This window comes from Gossypium hirsutum, chromosome A06 (assembly GCF_007990345.1).
Source record: "Gossypium hirsutum isolate 1008001.06 chromosome A06, Gossypium_hirsutum_v2.1, whole genome shotgun sequence".
Taxonomy (NCBI): Eukaryota; Viridiplantae; Streptophyta; class Magnoliopsida; order Malvales; family Malvaceae; genus Gossypium; species Gossypium hirsutum.
The window spans coordinates 140,932-158,963 of record NC_053429.1 but is presented as its reverse complement, the minus strand read 5'-3'; the positions used below and the strand labels follow the sequence as shown (position 1 = coordinate 158,963).

Here is an 18,032-nt window from a genome sequence, read left to right as displayed (position 1 = left end):
TTAAATATTCAAAGCATCATAATATGAATCAAACCCTTTGGTTAATTTTGTCATCAGCTTCCAAATCTAGTAGTTGTTCTATCATCACATGGCCAAGTGGACCTTACTCCTTTTTAACTCTCTCACCGCCATGGTCGATAGGGCCCCGAGAAGTAAATGCCTCCAATTAGCATACTGCGTTGTTTGAAAAAAAAAAGAAAAAAAGAAGGGTCCACATTAAAAAGAAAATATGGTCATTAAGGGAATGATCATGGTCATGAAACAACTAAACCGGCTTGGGGTTTCTTGGTTTAATTGAATGGAAAATGACTGAAATTTGACTGATGTTTTGTGTGTATCATTAAGAAGCAGCACTGATTAATACTTCAAATGCAGAGTTAATATGGCCGAGTTGTTGGTTGGCCAACTATGTTAACTTTACATTTAAAGAAACCGGGAAAGTACTTGCCTAGCCAGCCTCTCATCAACATTCAACACCAGCACAAGAACTTCATGATGCAGTCCCTTTTTTGCTGCTGCATTTCCTTTCATCATCTCTCTTAGTCACTGCCAAAACATTTCTGGGTGTTTTTTCACTGTAAAAATGGAAGAAATAGAGCTGAGTCACCACCAGGAATCGGTTCCGAAACCGGAGCAATCGTCGGATTTGACAAGAAGGAAACCTGTTTCATTCCTCGGTCTTTTTTCAGCTGCTGATAAATTAGATTGTGCATTGATGGTTTTTGGGAGTATAGGGGCGTGCATACATGGGGCTGCTCTTCCAGTGTTCTTTGTTATGTTTGGTCGCATGATAGATTCTTTAGGACATTTGTCTTCGGATCCTCACAAGCTGTCTGCTCAGGTTTCTGAGGTACCTCTACTCCATGACTGCTTATTGGTTTAAACTTTAAGAGTAAATGTAAGTCAAGACCTGGTTTTGCTTAATGCTCGACCCTTCTTTTAACCCTTTGCAGCATGCTATATACTTGGTCTACCTCGGTCTCGTCGTTTTCGCATCGGCATGGATAGGTGTGTTTCGTGTTTCCTATCCTGAAAAATTCCTACCAGTGCTTCAGTTTGCCTACTGCTAATAACACCCTTGTTGATTTTTATCTCTTTCAGGTGTTGCATTCTGGATGCAAACCGGGGAGAGACAGACGGCTCGTTTGAGACTGAAATACCTTCAGTCGGTCTTAAGAAAAGATATAAGCTTCTTTGACACTGAAGCTAGAGCTTCTAACATAATTTTTCATATCTCAAGTGATGCAATCCTTGTCCAGGATGCCATAGGTGACAAGGTATATTTACTAAAAACGGGAACAGAAAGATTAGCATAATGTTCAAAACTTTGGTATATGATATTTCCTTAATACTAAATATTTTTCTCATGTATCTTGGTGCAGACAGGCCATGCTTTCCGTTACCTTTCTCAATTTATCGTTGGTTTCGCCATTGGGTTTACATCTGTATGGCAGCTTACACTACTCACCTTAGCTGTAGTTCCACTGATAGCCATTGCAGGCGGAGCTTATACTATAATTATGTCAACTCTATCCGAAAAAGGCGAGGCTGCTTATGCCGAAGCTGGGAAGATCGCCGAAGAGGTAAATTGCATACACCTTATATATGAAACACACAATTCCAAGGTTCAAGAAACACCATGCTATTATAGTTTTGGAATGATATTGCTCTATGGGGTAGCTTTTTCTTTCCTTTTGGTGCAGGTTATTTCGCAGATTCGCACAGTATACGCATTTGTAGGAGAGGAAAGAGCAGTTAAAGCATACTCTAGTTCACTTAAAAATGCTCTTAAAATGGGGAAGAGAAGTGGACTTGCAAAGGGGGTAGGTGTTGGATTTACATATGGTCTGCTGTTCTGTGCATGGGCCTTTCTTCTTTGGTATGCCGGCATACTCGTCAGACACAGTAAAACAAACGGAGGGAAAGCGTTTACAACGATTATCAATGTCATTTTCAGTGGATTGTAAGTATAATCTGCATATGGTAAAAAACTTTTCAGGGAGTTTATCTCTCGTTAATTGAATTTTATGATAAAAAAACAGCTGTTTTGCTTTTGTAGTGCTTTAGGCCAAGCAGCACCAAACCTTGCTGCCATTGCTAAAGGCCGGGCAGCTGCTGCTAATATCTTCAGCATGATAGATACTGACTCAAAGCCTTCAGGACAGGCAGATGGTGAAACTATTTTACCAGAAGTAATTGGAAAAATCGAGTTCCGTGAGGTCTGTTTTGCTTATCCATCTCGGCCTAGCGGGGTGTTTGAGAAATTAAGTTTCTCAATAGATGCTGGGAAGACGTTTGCGGTTGTTGGTCCTAGTGGTTCGGGAAAGAGTACCATCATTTCCATGGTTCAACGCTTCTATGATCCCACTTCAGGTAAGTTAGAGACTGAGTTACAGTATAGTTTTACTTTCTCTTGGCTGATACACCGGAATTTCACCAGGTTCTATATTATTGGATGGATATGATCTTAAGAATCTGCAGCTAAAATGGTTGAGAGAACAAATGGGATTGGTCGGTCAAGAACCAGCACTGTTCGACACGACAATTGCCGATAACATCCTACTTGGTAAAGAAGATGCAGATATGCAGCAAGTTATATTAGCTGCCAAAGCTGCTAATGCACATTCTTTCATTGAAGAACTACCTAATAGTTATAATACACAGGTATCTTCTCCTTAGTATCCAACTTCATTCTTTATTTATACTGATCTGTGGACGATCCTCGAAACTGATGCTTTGAAATGTTGTTGAGTATAGGTTGGAGAAGGAGGAACTCAGCTTTCTGGAGGTCAAAAACAAAGAATTGCTATAGCAAGAGCAGTGCTGAGGAATCCCAAGATACTGCTTCTTGACGAGGCTACAAGTGCTCTTGATGCAGAATCTGAACTCATAGTTCAACAGGCACTCGATAAGATAGTGTCAAGTCGATCAACGATCATCGTGGCGCATCGATTATCCACTATTCGAGATGTTGACACTATCATCGTTTTGAAGAATGGACAGGTTGTTGAGAGTGGGAGCCACATGGATTTGATGTCTAAGAACGGAGAATATGCGGCTTTGGTTAGCTTGCAAATATCAGAAAACATTGCAATTTCGAGCTCTATATGTCATTCCGATGTCTCCGAAAGTTCTAGCTTTCGACAACCTCAAGACAGTCAAAATCCGGGGCAGGATTCAAGACCATTTACAGCAATAGAATTGGAGCAAAGTTGTCAAAACTCATCTCAGCAAGGTTCTGCTCCTAATCCATCAATATGGGAACTACTTAAATTAAATGCACCGGAATGGCCCTATGCGCTACTTGGCTCGGTTGGTGCAATTCTGGCCGGCATGGAAGCTCCGCTATTTGCCTTCGGAATCACGCATGTCTTGACTGCATTTTACTCTCCTGATAATATTCAAATCAAGGAAGAGGTTGAAAGAGTGGCTCTTATATTTGTTGGTCTGGCTATTCTTACCATTCCTATATATATGTTGCAACACTACTTCTATACCTTAATGGGAGAGAACCTTACGGCTCGTGTCCGTTTATCAATGTTCTCAGGTACTTCCATACTTTTCATTGATGCAACATTCATCACATTGCAAATCCTCTGAACTACGAAATTTTATTCCGACTTTGCACTGTAAACTAACGTACATTTCACTTCATATCTAGCTATCCTTTCCAATGAGGTTGGTTGGTTTGATTTGGATGAGAACAATACTGGCTCATTGACAGCAGCTTTAGCTGCAGATGCAACCCTCGTACGAAGTGCTTTAGCTGATCGGCTTTCCACAATTGTCCAGAACGTAGCACTTACTATGACAGCATTTGTAATAGCATTCGCTTTAAGCTGGCGTATCGCATCTGTTATCATTGCCTCCTTTCCTTTACTCATAGGTGCATCCATAACTGAGGTAAGGCTTAGAAACCACTTGTTTTGGTTACAGCAATGAATGACACTGCAGGCCTTCAATTCCAATTCTTTTATTCGTTTTTCTTTCGAAATTGCAGCAACTGTTTCTTAAGGGGTTTGGAGGGAATTACAGCCATACGTACTCTAGAGCAACTGCTGTGGCACGTGAAGCAATTGTTAACATTCGTACTGTGGCTGCATTTGGTGTTGAAGACCGGATTTCTATCAAGTTTGCCTCTGAATTAAACCAACCGAAAAAGCAAGCATGCTTACGAGGTCATATATCGGGTTTTGGATACGGCGTATCACAGCTCTTTGCATTCTGTTCCTACGCACTTGGCCTTTGGTATGCATCGGTGCTAATCAAGCAAAACAAATCTAACTTCGGAGATATCATGAAGTCCTTCATGGTTTTGATAGTCACAGCACTGGCAGTAGCAGAAACACTAGCTCTCACACCGGATATCGTTAAAGGGTCGCAAGCACTCGGGTCCGTTTTTGGGATTCTTCATAGGAAAACATCAATAGAACCGAATGATTCCACATCAAACGTAGTAACCGAGATTAAAGGTGACATAGAGTTCAGAAATGTTAGTTTCAAGTACCCAATGAGACCTGATGTAACCATTTTTGACAACTTAAACCTGAAAACTTCAGCTGGAAAAAGTCTAGCCGTAGTTGGACAAAGCGGGTCAGGGAAAAGCACAGTCATTGCATTAATTATGCGGTTTTACGACCCCGTTTCCGGGGCAGTTGTGATCGATGGCTACAATATTAAGACACTAAACTTAAGGTCGCTAAGGCTAAGAATGAGTTTAGTCGAGCAAGAGCCTGCACTGTTCTCAGCCACAATATACGAAAACATTAAGTATGGCAAAGAGGATGCATCAGAGATTGAGATAATGAAAGCAGCAAGAGCAGCTCATGCTCATCGATTCATTAGCCGAATGCCTGAAGGGTATCAAACCCACGTCGGCAATCGAGGTGTCCAGTTATCGGGTGGCCAAAAGCAGAGAGTGGCAATTGCTAGAGCAATACTAAGGAACCCTTCCATTCTTCTCCTGGATGAAGCCACAAGTGCATTGGACTCGGAATCTGAGAAACTAGTTCAAGAAGCTCTGGATAATCTCATGGAAGGTCGTAGCACAATCATCGTAGCGCATCGGTTATCGACTATACGTAATTCGGACAGCATTGCGGTGTTGGAACAAGGGAAGGTAGTTGAAATTGGCAGCCATGAACAACTGACGAAGAAACCAGGCAGTGTTTATAAACAGTTGGTCAGTTTACAACAGTAAAGGAACATCCATGATAAAAAAAAAACCAAGTTTAGCATTAAAACCACAAGCAAATTATATTACTGTATGTTGAAACTGCATAAAGATGAACTTTTTTTTTTAAATGTTTCTCTTTAAAACATGATTATAGTAACACCATTTCTTGATAAGATGGAATTGCTAATGCAGCAGATCAAAAGGGTTTGTTTATTGTTGTTGATCGAAAATTTTGAATTTATTACTCACAAATTCAGTGATTCAAAATTTAAACACAAAAGCGGACTACATTGATTTGAAATTAAAAGCAAGTAAAGAGGAATGGTGGCTCCTTTGATTTCAAATTAAGGAATCTTTAACTTTTTGATTTGTGGGGAACTGTGACTCTTTAGCCTTTCCGCCTTGCATTTGCTTTTTTGAACTACCGCTTTATTCAAATTTAAATAATATTTTTTTCTAAAAACATCTCATGAGCCTCTATACTTTTTATAAATTTAAAATTTAGTCTGAATATTTTATTTTTAGAAATTTAATCTTTTTATATTTCAAATTTTAAAATTCATGTTCAATTTTAATATTAAAATTATTTTACTAAATTCAGATTCATTATAATATCATCCTTTTTAGTTATATTATTATCAAGTGAATATTTTTTTATTTATTTCAAAGTATCACACTAATAAATTTAATAATATTTAAAATATGGAATTAGAATTTTATTTACTTCAAATTATCGCATTTAATTAATATAAATAAATATGTGAAAACCTGAAAACCATAGATTTTCTTTTACGCAGAAGAGCAAATGAAAGGATATGATGACATCATTTACATCTTGGGAATAATTATCTTATCATGCTAGCAAGTACACTTAGATTAACTTCAGCAAATAAAAATGGTTAGGTAATAGATTTTGTACTTTTTATATTTTGGTTAATTCCACCAATAGTCCTCAAACTATTAACTAGATTTTAAATTAATTTTTAAACTTTAAAAGGATTTAATCAAATAAAATATCAATATTATATTAAGCAGGCCATTCCCTCAACCTTTTGATAGTTTAGATATTAAGTATTAGTTTCAACCTAACATAAATCATATTTAAAATATGTAACTTAATTTGCATGACCCGTTTCTATTTAACATATTAAAAAATAGGATAAATTATATCTAACATCATTAAATTATTAGTAAATTTATGTTTTAGTCACTCAAATTTAAAAAAGTTACAAAATAGTCGTTAAACTATTCGAAAGTTTTCATTTAAGTGAACGAAGTATTTAAAAGTTTTTATTTAAGTCACTAAGCTGTTAAGTTTATTTTTAAAGGTAGGCTAGCAAGCTCCAAACGGTAATTCGAAAATCAATATGGTGGATCGTGAGTAAAAGAACATATCCTACAACCAAATTGATCTGTCAATTTGGTGTCGGAGTTTGTAGATTCATCACTTCACGAAAAAATTGAATTTTAGAAGAAAAAGAAAATAGGTGCTTTTGATTGATGCAGGGAATAAAAACAGAATAAGCCAATGACTAATAATCCAAAGACATAAATAAATTTTTTTAATAATTTAATAACTATTTTGTAATTTTTTAAAATTAAATAATTAAAATATAAATTTACTAATAGTTTAATGATATTTGGTGTAGTTTACCATAATTTTTAAAAATCATAATCTAGTGTATAAATAATGATATGATTATGGGGTAAATGATGATAAAGGAGTTTGTATGGAGAGGTAAGCTGTCGAGAGTTTGTTATAGGTCAGCTTTCACTTCAACGGCATATGTGATTCGTGATTTTTTTTCCTTCTTCTCTGTTCTCTTTCTTTTGCCTCATTTTTCCCAGTTCTTCGCTTTTTCGTTTCTCTTCACTCACTGCCACTTTCCTGTCAATCTTCCCCCTTTAGGGTTTGCTTCGCGAAGAAAAATGATGATCTCATTCTTCCTTCAACAAACAACTTTAGTGTGAAGCAAATCTGACCAAGAAAATCCCCAGATTGTTAGTGAAAAACCAAAAAGATAAAAGAATTTCAAGATTTGTAGAAGTAAAGGAGAAAAAGACTCGAGCTATAGGAACGATTGGGTATATTAGTGCGGCGGCGAAGGAAAATGAGCGCCTCCAGATTCATAAAGTGTGTTACTGTCGGCGATGGTGCTGTCGGCAAAACTTGCTTGCTTATTTCCTACACCAGCAACACTTTCCCTACGGTGAGCCTCTTCTTCGCCCTCTTTTTTTTTTTTGAAATTATCTGATCTTTCTTGCATGATCGTATGTGTTATTAGCATTTTCTTGTTTTCTTGTGTAATTTGAGAGAAAAATTGGTTGAAATTGTCGATGTTCGAGTGAGCTTCAGTTACTTGAAAATTTGTTTCATTGTTATTGAAACCAAGAATGGGGCTTTATGCACTCTGTTAGTGGTTAGGTCGTCTTGGACACTGATTTTCTTCATTATTAACTGTTTGTGTTTAAATGGTAACAGGATTATGTCCCTACTGTTTTCGACAATTTCAGTGCAAATGTTGTTGTGGATGGCAGCACTGTCAACTTAGGTTTATGGGATACTGCTGGTAAATTTTGAAATAGCTTCTTCAATTCCTCTTGTTTTAGTAAGCCATTTATTTCTTTCTTGTTTTTTGGTTTGAAATCATTACCATGGAACAGGTCAAGAGGATTACAATAGATTGAGACCATTAAGCTATCGTGGGGCCGATGTCTTTATTCTTGCATTTTCCCTCATTAGCAAGGCTAGTTACGAAAATGTTACAAAGAAGGTTTAACCATTGGATATCTTCTCTTTTGAGATAATGGTTTTGTCAGTATAAGATGTCTCCAACGCAATATGCATGCTGATTCATGTGTTTTTTCTTGCTAATTATTTTCAGTGGATTCCTGAATTAAAGCATTATGCACCTGGTGTTCCGATAGTTCTTGTTGGAACTAAGCTTGGTAAGATTCTTACTTCCTGTGTCTTGGTGTTGTTGTATATGATTGAAGTGTTTTTTGGAATCCTTCTCATTTTATTAAATGTTGTCATGTTTACAACTCTTTCCTGCTGCAGATCTCCGGGATGATCAGCAATTCTTTGTAGACCATCCTGGCGCAGTGCCCATTTCTACAGCTCAGGTAAATGTCAACATTATGTTATCAATTCCATTTTTGTTCTTTTCAGTAATAATATATTTCACGAATTTTGGTCTTGCTTTGCATCTTTGTGAAGGGTGAAGAATTAAGGAAACAGGTAGGGTCCTCTGGCTACATCGAGTGTAGTTCAAAAACACAGCAGGTTCGTAGAATTCATGTACTTTGGCAAAAATATATTGCTGAGGTCGGTTTTGTCTAAATGGGGTCTTGTGTGTTGGCTTGACTTCAGAATGTGAAGGCAGTTTTTGATTCAGCTATTAAGGTAGCGCTTCAGCCTCCGAAGAAAAGCAAGAAGAAAAAGGCACATGGTGGTTGCTCAATATTGTGATGGGTGGAAGATTCAAGTCCTACAAAGATGGATCAACCTGCCAGCTTCTTGCTGCTTGTATCCCTATCGATGTCACCTTTTAAAATTGTAGGAAGCAGCAAGCCATCATTGTATAGTGTCTGCTGACATTCTGGGGATTTCTGTGAAAGCTTCAAGTGGTTGTTTCTGTGTTTTTACTTATTATCAATCAATCTATAGTTGATGACAAGCATTCCTTCCCTGTTAACATGCACACGCCTTCTCTGCTTTTCTTGTTTAAGCTTCACGCATGCATTAACATTTATGCAATGTGTATGTATTGTTTGATGCCATCGATCAATCGTGGAACTTAATTCAAATGATGTCATATTGTTTTTATTGAACCGTATGTGGTCATATCCTATGATCATTGCCCCTATTTATCGCCCCTACTATTAGATGCCCCTTAGGCCTTAACCCAAGGTGGGAAGAAGTCGTTGTCAGTATGATAGTTTACTGACTGACCGCGAAGAAAGTTGTAGGATCACGCCATTTGGCACACTCTGAAACAAGTAGATGATAAGTTTGGTAAGCAGCTGCATGAATCATGATGCAACAACAACCGCAGCTCGCTTCGAAGTCTTCCACCAAGGATTGTCTTTTTCTTTGGTTCTTATAATCACAAGTGTCCATCCATCTGCCCCTTTTTCCAGGTTAATTTCTTCATTTTTGTTTTGGGCGCAACTAAAATTAAAGAAAAAAAGGCAGCCAATCAATGTTCACAATTACAACATATCTTCCGACTCCAATTATTTAATTCTTTTTCCTTTTCGTCATCTTTACTCAATGTTCCTTTTGGATTGTTAATGCTATCATGAATGCTTTAGTATTAAATTAGTTACCTTTATTTGGGTAAGGCGTTTCATTCTTTTTAAGATATGCTTGCTTCATCCTTTTTATGCAAAAAAAGAAAATTTTGTCAAATATATACTGTAAACAAATCGAAAAGTGTGGTTTTGGTATGCCATTAATATATTGTAAACGCAAAGAATTGTAATTAGCAAACGAAAAATACAAGAGTTGGAAAAACTCGTACGCTCGAAACCACCGTGAGCCACCGAACCCCTCACCACTCAAGTTGGACGTTTTGAAAAAGTTAATAATAATAATAATAATAATAATAATAAGGGTCTAAATCCATTTAATTAAGAAGAAAGTTTAGACAAAAGCGTCATATATTAATGAATGAATGCATCGTGAGAGTGAGACCACTTCAACTTCGAGGAAAAAGGTAATTTGCTCAAACGTGGCCAATTCACGACCTCCATGAGGATGACCTATTCCCCTCCTATCCTATGCGTTTCCGCGTGATATATTGAAAATGTTGCCCATTACATTTATTAATCATCAAACATATAATGCATACACTTCGAAATAAAGGTATTTGCGATGCCGTCACCAAAACCAACGTTATACAGACAACAATACAATATATAAAAACTAAATTGTAAAAACGTGGCGTTACGTTATTGGAAGAAAATATAAAATCGGCGGGTGTAGGACAAGTACTTCCACACCATCCTCCATTTTCCTTTTTTCAATCAATACCCTTTTTTATATTAATTGAAAGCCCGAGCCCGACATTCCCGAGACGACTCATTTAACTCGTTAGAAAGATCCTCTCCACTAGGAACTAGTTATAGTCTTCTCTCTTCCACCAGATTCTTTTTGGATCATGGCGATATCGGATGTGGTGGTTGGGAATTTGCTGATCATATACGTGGCGGTTATAGCGGGGATAAAGGCGTACGGTTTAGTGTGTGGGAGGAGCTTCGGTGGTTGGTTTGTGTTGATGGCGTCGACTACGGTGGTGGGTCTGATCTTGGTCGGGGCTTTGACGTGGGACGTCAGTCGTAAAGCAACGCAAGCAATTTCCGGTGATGATCAAGATGCTGGTTCCGTTCAAGTTCACGATATGTGTAAAGGTGGTATTTGCTGGCACGGCGTGGCTGTCCGGTTCCCTGCTTCTCAACTCCGGTTCAGCCTCCCTCAACAAATTCCATACGGTTCTATGTAAAAAGAAGAAGAAAACTTTGGGAATTTCAGGTTTAAAGCTGTAAGATATAAGATTAGCTTTGGGTTTGGGTTTGGCCAAAAACAAAACCCCATGAGGTCTTTTCCTTTTCTCCTTAATTTTGATTGAGAGGAATAAAAGAGCGTGTATAAGGTTATATATATAATTGAAAATGAAAATGAAGATGCTTTAATTTGTGAATAAATAATTGTCCATGGGTTTTGGTTTACCAACCAAATGAAGCTTGTTTTCGTTTGTTTCCAACTGGTTTTACATAGTTTAATTGTTTAGTTTTGGTAACAATGGTGGTCTATCGACAAGCAGAACAGCATATTTGAGATTAGGGAGGAAGTACAGAAGAGGATTGTTGCTATTGCAGTGGAAGTTAACGTGTCGGTAGTAGTATGTATGTGTGTCGGAAACTATATATAGAGTTCAGGAAGACAAGGAATAAGAAGAGTACTGACTCATTGTTATGTTCTTACAAATCTAAACAGTTGGGTTTGTTTTAGGTAGAGAAGAATCTTGAGTTAGACTCTGTTTAGGGGTTTGTCACTTTGTCTGTTTAGAACAAAGTCTTACTTGTCCGTACTACTTGTTGGTTTTCCTCCTTTTTTTTAGCAGTACTTGAGAATGAGTTTGCCAAAATATAATGGTGAAAATTTTACAAGCTGCCTGCCTGCAATTTGTGGACTCAAGAACAATCAATCCCCTTAATCTGCAATTCAGCAAGTGATGTAAATGATGAAGGCTTTTTGCAACTTGTTTGAGACATAATATTAAATGTTGCCTTCATTAAAGATGGGTCTTTGTCCCACCCAACCATAAACAAAAGTGTCACTTTAATATTAAATCCTAGACTGAAAAACAATTTGGATGAGGTTTTAAAAACCCTAGCCTTAGCCATAAAAGCAATTAAAAAAAATTGTAAGCATTTATTGTGAATTTAAAAATGGGTTAATTTTTGTATATGACAACATTCAAAATGATTTTTAGAAAATATTTTCTCTATTTAATTGTGTTTATTTCATTAAAAACTATTTATTTAACGGAAAATAATTTTTAAATTAATAGAAAATAAATTATTTTTCCTATAAAATAATTTACTCTTTTGAAAAGTATACTAAAAAGAACACTTTTCTGAATGATTTTATTTTTAATTAATTTAATTGTGAAGAAGTGATATTATTGCCAAATTGATGACCTACACCTACAATTCTCAAGACAATTGTTGTAAGGAATTATGAAACTTCTGAAATTTACATGAAATTATTCTAAATTATTATATAAACATTTTGTTACGAAATTACCATGAAGTTATCACGTGTTCTTATAACAAGTTTATGTAAACAAACATATGTAAATTTGTTCTTATAACAACTACATAATAATTTATTTCATCTAATTAAATTTGTCTAAATTAATTTCAGAGTTAAGACTCAAATCTAAATTTAAATGTCAAATTTCAAGTTTATGTCTCGAGACATGAATTTTTATGCCTTAAGACAAGTCATAAATTATTTTAGAATTTTTAGATTCAAAATTATTATGTCTCGAGACACTACAAGTTGTGCCTTGTGACAAAGTCCTTCATGTCTCGAGATTAGGTCTGGAGACCAACCCCTCCTATTTTCTTATTTTTGTTTCGATGCTTGAATGTCTTGAGGCAAGGGGTTTCTGTCTTGAGACTTGAAGCATAACAAAATTAATTTAGCTTTGATGTTCTTCTATTCGAGACAAATGCCACTTGCCTCAAGACCTAAGAACAATTGTCTCGAGACTATATAGATATGTCTCGAAACCTCAGGCTCTTGAATGCAAAACTTAGATGAATTTGTTCTAGTAGTCTCGAGACAAGTTCTTTCTAACTTGAGACTCATTGACAAATGGTCAAAATCTTGCAATTTTAAGTGTCCAAAACTTTAACCAAACAAGCCTAAACATACTTAAAAGTACCAAAAAACATATTCACCCAATTAACTTATCTAAACATGTGTAAACATTACCAAATTATAACCTTTAATATATTATTACTAGACCAACCAATATGCACATTCAAACTCACAAAATGAAGCATGATTAACTAGTAATTAAAAGGTAAAATTCAACCAATATAGCATTATAGATCACTTACCAAAAGTGCTCAAAATAACTAAGGTAATAAGCCAATCAACCTAGGTACATGTCATATGACCTCAAAACATATAAATATGTACAAAATAAGATCATAATGGCTTCCGAGCTGAGCTTGAGAGTTGGATGCTTGACCACAAATTTTTTTAACCTTATTCAAGATCTGCACATGGAAACTCCATACACTGATTAATGGTTACTCGGTGGTGTTAACTTAAATTCAATATAAACTTAACAAAATACAAGTAACATGAGTAACGAAATAATTCAAGCTGACTAACCTGTCGTAATTTGATACGTCAAATTAAGCTATTCAATACACTTGAAGAGCTTATTCTCAAATAATTAAAGAATCTTCTATATGTTTTTTTATCGATTTTAAGTTCTAAATAATAACAAACGTTTTTGTTTAATTTTATACCCCTTTGAGACCCAAATTAGCTAAATGACGTCATGGGACCTAACAATATAATTGAATTGGTGTAAAAGGTCGATAATAGTCTGAACTTGAAAAATTCATTTTTGTAACTAATTTGTTTTTTGGATAAATTTTTGTTTATTCATCCAAGTAAGCAGTAGTCTGCTATAAAAAAACAACTAGACTAACAATATTTACAGCAAACCCCAACCCTGTACATTCCAACTAATTACCCATGCTATACAAGGTTGTTTGTTTAATCTATCATTCACCTTTGTGTTTTTTTATAAAGAGCAGGCATGTTAAATATTTATTGGGTTTTTTGTTTAGATACTAAATTAAATATTACAGTCAAACTTTGATATTAAATTGATTAAAAATACTTACATACCAAATTAAACATTAAAGGTAAATATAGGTACTAAATGATATATACCCTTTTAAAAATAATAAAATTGTATTTATATAAAAAATGTCTTGGACTTTTAGTCTAATTGAAAAAGGAAGCCCATGTTGCAAACTCATATCATAGATTATGGTCAGCCCAAGCCCCAATCCCCCAAAGAGATATTGCAATTTGCAGTCTGCATGAAACATTTTGTCGTTTGGAACCAACACATATACATAAATGCAAAGGTTGGTAATGCAATTATACAATAACGTGGGTTCACAGTTACATACACTTTTTACTTTTTACCTGTAACTAGTAAGATATTTTTTTGAGAAACAGCTAGTGAAAGAATTAATGGAAAATGCTATTATTCAGCCTTTTCCAATGACCAAACTGTCAAAATTTCTCCAATCTCTTACCCACTTCTCCGCTCCTCAATAACGTTCTGACTCTTTCACGTCCCAATTGAGTGACTTGCTGTCACAAAATCTTCATGTCTATGTCGTCGTTTACCGCCACCTTTCTTCTCTCTCATTAATGCTTTCTTTTTGGGTTTTGAAAGACAGAGAGAGAGAGACCCCTAAGCATTCACTTAGTCTCTTTGTCCCTCTTCCTTAAGCACGTCTTCACCAAAAACAGTATATATATATATTAAAGCTTTTGTCGGTTTTCCTGCTTTACTTATAACCCATCCACGGATTTCTCATTCATAATGGGCATGGCTTTATTTTCATTTCTGATATAAATATACGGAAAAGCCTTAGCTTTTTAGCTTTCAAACCAAACCCCATTTTTTTTGCTTCCCTTCTCTGCTTCCTTGTTTGAATTTTTACAAGAAGTTATTATTATGGTTGTTCAATCACAGGTGTATCCTGAAAACTTGGGTTTACTACCTTGGCCCATGTGCGCCCTTCAGGATTGGATGCAACCAATCCCTGCACCACCTCAGCCTGTTTTCTGTTTCAGTCTTCAACAACCTTCTCAAAATACGCTTCCTTTTCATCTACAACAAAACGCTCACAACTTGGCTTCTACTTCTTCTCCTTCGTCGTCTTCATTGTCAATGTGTGATAATTTTCTCTCCATGACACTTACTCAAGCTTTAGATGCTCAACTTGAGGTGCAAAGGCAGGAACTTGATTGCATTCTTCATTTTCAGGCAAGGGTTCTTTCTTTTAATGTTCTTTCTTTTCTTTTCTTTTTTTTAATATCAGAAATTGATCACTTTCACTCAAAGTTCCTTGTTTTTTTGGTGGGGAAAAACACAGAATGAGAGGCTAAAATCTGTATTACGAGAGCAAAGGAGGCGACAACTAGGTACGCTACTAAAGACCATGGAATGGAAGGCTTTATATTTGATGAAGCGAAAAGAAGAAGACTTGGCACGAGCAACAAAGAAAACAATGGAGCTCGAAGCTTGCTTGAAGAAAGCCGAAATGGAGAGCGAGTGGTGGGAAAGGCTTGCCAAAGCAAATGAAGCAATGGTTATGGATTTAAGCAACACAATGGAACAGGTCAAAGAGGAGCTAATCAGGGTCAGCAATAATAATACAGCCGAAGATACCGAGTCCCATTGCTGCGGCTCATGCGATCAAAGAGATGATCAACAAGGAGAAAAGAAGAGCAAAAAGGTTGCTTGCAAACACTGCAGGTCTAGGAGCTCGTGCGTTCTGTTCCTACCTTGCAGACACCTTTGCTCGTGCATCTCTTGTGAAGCTTTACTTGATTCTTGTCCTGTCTGTAAATCTGTGAAGGAGGCTAGCATGAACGTATTTTGGGTTTAACAAGAAAGCTTTTCTGGGTCTAGGTTCAACAGATTTTCTATTATTATTTTTTCTTCTGTTGTTTGTCTACTCTAAATAATGATAGTATCAGTTCGGTGAAGAATCTTTTTCAACTTTTACCTTTTCTGGATTAATTACCATTTCCCACATTTAGATTGCACCTTCAAGAAGAATCATAAAAATATTGTTTTTTGATTTCTTTAATGAGGTTCTTTTCTTCACGGGAAATGCCAGCTCGATTCAGCGGTAAACAGTGTACTGTTTTTGTTTCAAACTGCAGAAAAGATTTGATAAAACATTTACTTGTTAATGTAGTAGTGGAGGAATAATCCAGGTTTTACTTATAACCCGTCCAAATACTAAGTAACTGATCAGAAAGGGTCAAATTTGTTTTGTTTTAATATACCCTTTCTTTAGTCACTGTGTTTGATGAAAGTTGGGCCAAATTCAGCAAATCAGTTTCAGCTTTTATTTTGTTGCTAATGATGTATTTAATGGTCCCAACTCAGCAAGGGTGAAGGGTGATTGAGTGGGGCCTAAAATACGAGGGAAAAAACCGTTTGCAAGCTGAGAAGTGAGAATGGGAAGATTCGGTCTCAGCAGTATCCTAATTCCTAACTCAGTTTTCTTTTCAAGGTGTTGCTAAAATCTATTTTGGCAGCTCTATTTATCTTTTTATTAATGGTACTACTACGGACTGGCCCAACTTTTTACTAGGCGTACAGTTGTAGGTGTAGGGCTAGGATGGACTTTGGCAATGACCTGTGGATTCCACTGACCAGCCGCCTTTGACGACATCTGTGCGGGTTGTTGTAACTTGGGAAGACAAGCTACCCGCTTCTTGTTAAACTCATTGGTGAGTTGGCCCAACTCAGCTCCTTGTTTCTTTGAAAGTGTCGGATCCATTTAAGTGTACTAGGTGGGCTTAAACTAAACTACTGTATCCAAGCTGAGTACTATTAGTGGCAGTGGCCCTTAATACGGTTTTGAAATCTAAAAGCGCTGGTGCTTTCAACGTCATTCATGGGTTGGGTTATTTACCCAATTTGAAGATTTGTCCAAAATTAAAAAAAGTTTAAGTAAAAAATTAGACTAAAAAAATAGATTTGAATAAAAAAATTAAGTCTAGGTCGAATTCAGGCTTAAAGGTTCAATGCCTAAGTCTGGTTCGATTCGACTCATTTTTTATGTTTATAATATAATATATTAAATAATATAATATATATTTTATAACACATAAAAACTAAATCTATAACAATAATAGTAGTATAATGTAAATTTTAAAGAAAAATATTAAGATAACTATCTATTAATATTTAATAAATGAAAAAAATATTAAATTAAAAATAATATAATTTTTAAAAAGTTCTTTTTTGTGGAAGTCATTATCAAAAGTATGAACCCTTTTACACGACAATCTGATATGGTCTGACGGTGATGGTAATAAAATTCGCTGTTGGAAAGACTAGTGGATTCCTAGTGTTGGACCTTTGATTAATCATTTACCTGCTTATGCTAATATCAATATTGATTGTTTGCTTAGTGATTTGGTCACAGGAAAAGGCAATTGAAATATTAATTTTTTGCAGGCTTGGCTACCAGAGGAGATTATTCCCCACATTATGGGAATTCCTTCTCCTCATCCAGCTGAAGGACCGGACAGGTTGTCTTGGCGACATACTTCAACCGGAGCTTTTTCTGTTAAAAGCGCATACAAGGCGCTAAAGGAGGATTCTTGGAGCTCTAGAGATGAATTATGGAAGAGAGCATGGAAAATTCCGGGTTCGCAAATAGTTAGCTTCTTTTTTTGGACAATGCTAAAGCAGAGACTCCTCACCAATGTGGAAAGAGTGAGGCGTGGTTTAGCGGTCGATGCCTCTTGTTTGATGTAGACATGCTTCTGAGGACATTCTGCATATCATTAGAGATTGTACTGTGGCTAAGGAAGTCTGGAAACAAGTTTTTCCAAGAAACCAACAACACTTTTCTTTCTCTAATCCTCTGCACGATTGGATTTCTTTTAATTTACAGGATACTTCGATGCTTCATGGTGGGGAAATCAGCTGGGCTTGCCTTTTTGGGTTATTAGCTTGGTGTCTATGGAAGAATCGTAACTTGTCCATTTTTCAAAGGAAGTCATGGAGTTCCAATGAAATCATTAAAGTCTCCATGTGTTGGGCTAAACATGCGACTCTGGAGTCTAGAAATGGCTTGAGTGATAATATTGTTTCATTCCATGAGGAGCCTACACCCAAGGATTGGATTTTTCTTAATGATGATGGTGTTGTTTCTTAATGTTAGAGGAGTGGTCAGGGATAGTAATGGCAATTGGGTGATGGGTTATAACCGATTCCTAGGGAAATGTTCGATTTTTGACACAGAACTATGGGGCATTCTGGATGGCTTAAAGCTCATCCAATGCTGAGGTCATAACAACGTACTTATTCATTCTGATAGTTTAGAGGTAGTCAAAGCTATTCATGAAAATGTTTCGAAGAGTTCAACCTCTGCTCTGGTCAGAAGAATACACCGGATTTTGTCCCAAGAAAGCCAATGGATTCTATGACACATTCCTAGGGAAGATAATAAATGCGCAGACTATCTTGCTAAATTGGCTTTTGAAAGA

General features: G+C 36.2%; 4 protein-coding genes across 5 annotated transcripts; all 4 read left to right on the top strand.

The window, feature by feature from the left end:
• The first annotated feature begins 402 nt into the window (after nt 1-402).
• Nucleotides 403-5,333, top strand: LOC107938103 (ABC transporter B family member 13). 2 transcript variants are annotated; one of them, XM_016871171.2, is made up of 10 exons: nt 404-850; nt 954-1,008; nt 1,102-1,277; nt 1,383-1,583; nt 1,704-1,963; nt 2,060-2,373; nt 2,441-2,664; nt 2,758-3,547; nt 3,662-3,903; nt 4,001-5,333. In XM_016871171.2, the coding sequence occupies exons 1-10, from the start codon at nt 584-586 to the stop codon at nt 5,198-5,200; spliced, it is 3,729 nt and encodes a 1,242-aa protein (XP_016726660.1). In that variant the 5' UTR covers nt 404-583; the 3' UTR covers nt 5,201-5,333. The 2 variants fall into 2 exon arrangements, with proteins under 2 accessions (XP_040970649.1, XP_016726660.1); XM_041114715.1 differs by having other exon boundaries at nt 403-850; nt 1,383-1,963.
• A 1,195-nt stretch (nt 5,334-6,528) lies between these two features.
• On the top strand, nt 6,529-8,856 carry LOC107938147 (rac-like GTP-binding protein 5). The gene is made up of 7 exons (XM_041114714.1): nt 6,529-7,386; nt 7,659-7,746; nt 7,841-7,950; nt 8,062-8,125; nt 8,238-8,302; nt 8,397-8,462; nt 8,550-8,856. The coding sequence occupies exons 1-7, from the start codon at nt 7,288-7,290 to the stop codon at nt 8,646-8,648; spliced, it is 591 nt and encodes a 196-aa protein (XP_040970648.1). The 5' UTR covers nt 6,529-7,287; the 3' UTR covers nt 8,649-8,856.
• Nucleotides 8,857-10,069: 1,213 nt separating this feature from the next.
• On the top strand, nt 10,070-10,941 carry LOC107938148 (uncharacterized). The gene has a single exon (XM_016871224.2). The coding sequence runs from the start codon at nt 10,342-10,344 to the stop codon at nt 10,681-10,683; it is 342 nt and encodes a 113-aa protein (XP_016726713.1). The 5' UTR covers nt 10,070-10,341; the 3' UTR covers nt 10,684-10,941.
• Nucleotides 10,942-14,040: 3,099 nt separating this feature from the next.
• Nucleotides 14,041-15,559, top strand: LOC107938146 (probable BOI-related E3 ubiquitin-protein ligase 2). The gene is made up of 2 exons (XM_016871222.2): nt 14,041-14,781; nt 14,891-15,559. The coding sequence occupies exons 1-2, from the start codon at nt 14,470-14,472 to the stop codon at nt 15,404-15,406; spliced, it is 828 nt and encodes a 275-aa protein (XP_016726711.1). The 5' UTR covers nt 14,041-14,469; the 3' UTR covers nt 15,407-15,559.
• Nucleotides 15,560-18,032: the final 2,473 nt, after the last annotated feature.